General features: G+C 45.5%; 1 protein-coding gene across 1 annotated transcript in view; it reads left to right on the top strand.

Moving 5' to 3' along the window:
- T265_06789 (hypothetical protein) overlaps nucleotides 1-2,162 on the top strand; it is a gene marked incomplete at both ends in the record, with an annotated part of 34,811 nt that overhangs the window by 5,691 nt on the left and 26,958 nt on the right. The window contains one exon of the mRNA XM_009172154.1: nucleotides 1,664-1,793. Within this exon, the coding sequence (XP_009170418.1) occupies nucleotides 1,664-1,793 (130 nt within the window). The remainder of the gene's footprint in view (nucleotides 1-1,663; nucleotides 1,794-2,162) is intronic.

The following is a 2,162-nucleotide window of genomic DNA, read 5'->3' as shown; positions in this document are numbered from 1 at the left end:
TCAAGTAGATCATAAGGTTGACGGAAACTCGGGGACTGCGCCTACCTGATGAGCCCCAAGAAGGGCGAAACCGGTCGTGGGATGTCGAGGAGTTTTCAGCAACCTTGTGAGTAGTTTCCTAAGACGAACCGCTGCTTCTTACGAATGTGCAGTTGAAAGTCCTGGAATCACTGCTAGGAACGCAGTGTTCGACCGGCTTACTAAAAATAGCCTACCGGCCTCATAATAATATGGATTTGGGAAAGTGCTCATGGCTAAATGAATTCTTGTGACCTCTGCGTCAGAAAACTGACTAAACTTGAGAAGGAGTCCCATCCGAGGCTCGCTGCTCAAAGTTAATCAAGGTAGATGATGTCTACGTTGATCTCACCTGGAATATTGGCGCTGACGGTTGTTGGGGTACTGAAAAGTCATTCAGTATTAACTGAGAATCCTCGCTGCTCAGCCTAGACCCACGAGTATAGGCTTTAAGACAGTTGTTGTTCTTCTTGGTCGCTGGAACTTCTTGTGGACTAAAGAGAGGCCCTTGGGCCACAGTCTCTCCAGGTCTCACAGGACTTATGGATCGTACTGAGAAGTGATCTTGAATCAAGTAGTACGCGCAGGGCAGTGGCACAAAAGGCAATATCATCCTTTGTCTGATGCAGGGAGCACTGGGGTAGCTTTCCGACTGTTTACAGTTTTTTTTTGCTTCCCCATAGAATAGTGTATTCAGGCNAGTCCAGAAAATCTTTGATCACACCATAAAAATCACCTGACCCTGTGCACAGAGATTTCGAATATGACATGGGTTTACCACAGGGTCTGAAACTGTGGTGGTTTGCCGAGACTACAAGCTAAAATCCGTTGCGTTGATATAGTGCAAGACTAGGCTGGGCGTTGCTAATTTCCCGATGTTCTGATGAATGAAACTAGAGAAGGAAAGGAAGTCAAGAAGGTATTTAAGACTAGGATGGCTAAAGGCACAAAGAACACCCAAAAGAGACTTCAAAAGAAACTTCAGTCAAGAATGAACCTCGAAGACCTGGAAAACAGGACCTCAGATGCTGCTAATGCTTCTAACTTGCTGGGAACCTTTCTCCAGGTTACACGTGACTGAGTAAACTTGTCCTTCTCGTCCTCGCTTATATCCGCACACACAGCACAAAGTGGCATACACCACGAAGTGCTCGGGGCGCACGAGGAGCTAACCTTAATAATTTGCAGTTTCAGGCGGATTTCCGCTAAGAAACCACAAGAGGGAATTATATTCCTGTAAAATCCCTGACATAGCCAGAGAAAACTAGCTGAGGATTAAAAGAGCTCTAGCGTGGCTGTGTATCACGGAAATGAAAGTAAGACGAACCCTTCGACAAATACACTCATTTGCAAATCNTGCACCCATCTGATGATCCCCAAGAAGAACGAAACCGGTAATGAGCTGACGAGGAATTTTCAGTAACCTAGTGAGTTGCTATCCCACACAGAGCAGTAGAATTATCAGGAGATTAGACGACAACACATTAGGTGCTAGGACTCTGGAGACGGCTCGTGACACGTCAGAAGGAGAGCAGTCAACAACTATGAGTCGTTAAAGTGAGGACTGCACAGGTGAAAGAAGGAGAAATGGGTTTTGCTTTCAGAATTACAATCCGTAAGCGACCTTTGCTTCGTTTTGAGTCAGAAGAGGATGCAAACGCAGTTCACCAATGCGCGCAATAACTTCAACGAGCTGGATGAGCTTGCTCACAAATTTGAAGTGTGGACTGCAGCCATAGTTGCTGAGTCCTGTAGCAGAACCTACGACTTTGGACGTGAGTATCACCTAAAAATATGTCACAAGGTCTATAAAAACGACGAAGAAACGCGATAATAAATACTTGGGGTCATCATTCGCTACTATTTGTCCCGCAGGGGTATCGAACGGTCCACTCATAACACCCAAACCAGGGTGTGCCATGGAATGATTTTCATCTCTCCTAATCCTTCTGCCTCGAAAAACTGGGACCAGGGTCTGATTTATTGTTTTGGAAATCCGCAGAGAGAATATTAGCAGCAGATGATCACAATACTACCCATACAGAATTCGGCTAAAATGAGATTGGGTTTCCTTAACGTTTGATTCGTCGACCCTGGATCAAATTCAGACCACATCTTCGGCCGACATGATAAGCATCTAACGA

This window comes from Opisthorchis viverrini, assembly GCF_000715545.1.
Source record: "Opisthorchis viverrini unplaced genomic scaffold opera_v5_147, whole genome shotgun sequence".
Lineage (NCBI taxonomy): Eukaryota > Metazoa > Platyhelminthes > Trematoda > Opisthorchiida > Opisthorchiidae > Opisthorchis > Opisthorchis viverrini.
The sequence above is the reverse complement of the archived record's forward strand: the minus strand, read 5'-3'. Positions and strand labels throughout refer to the sequence as shown.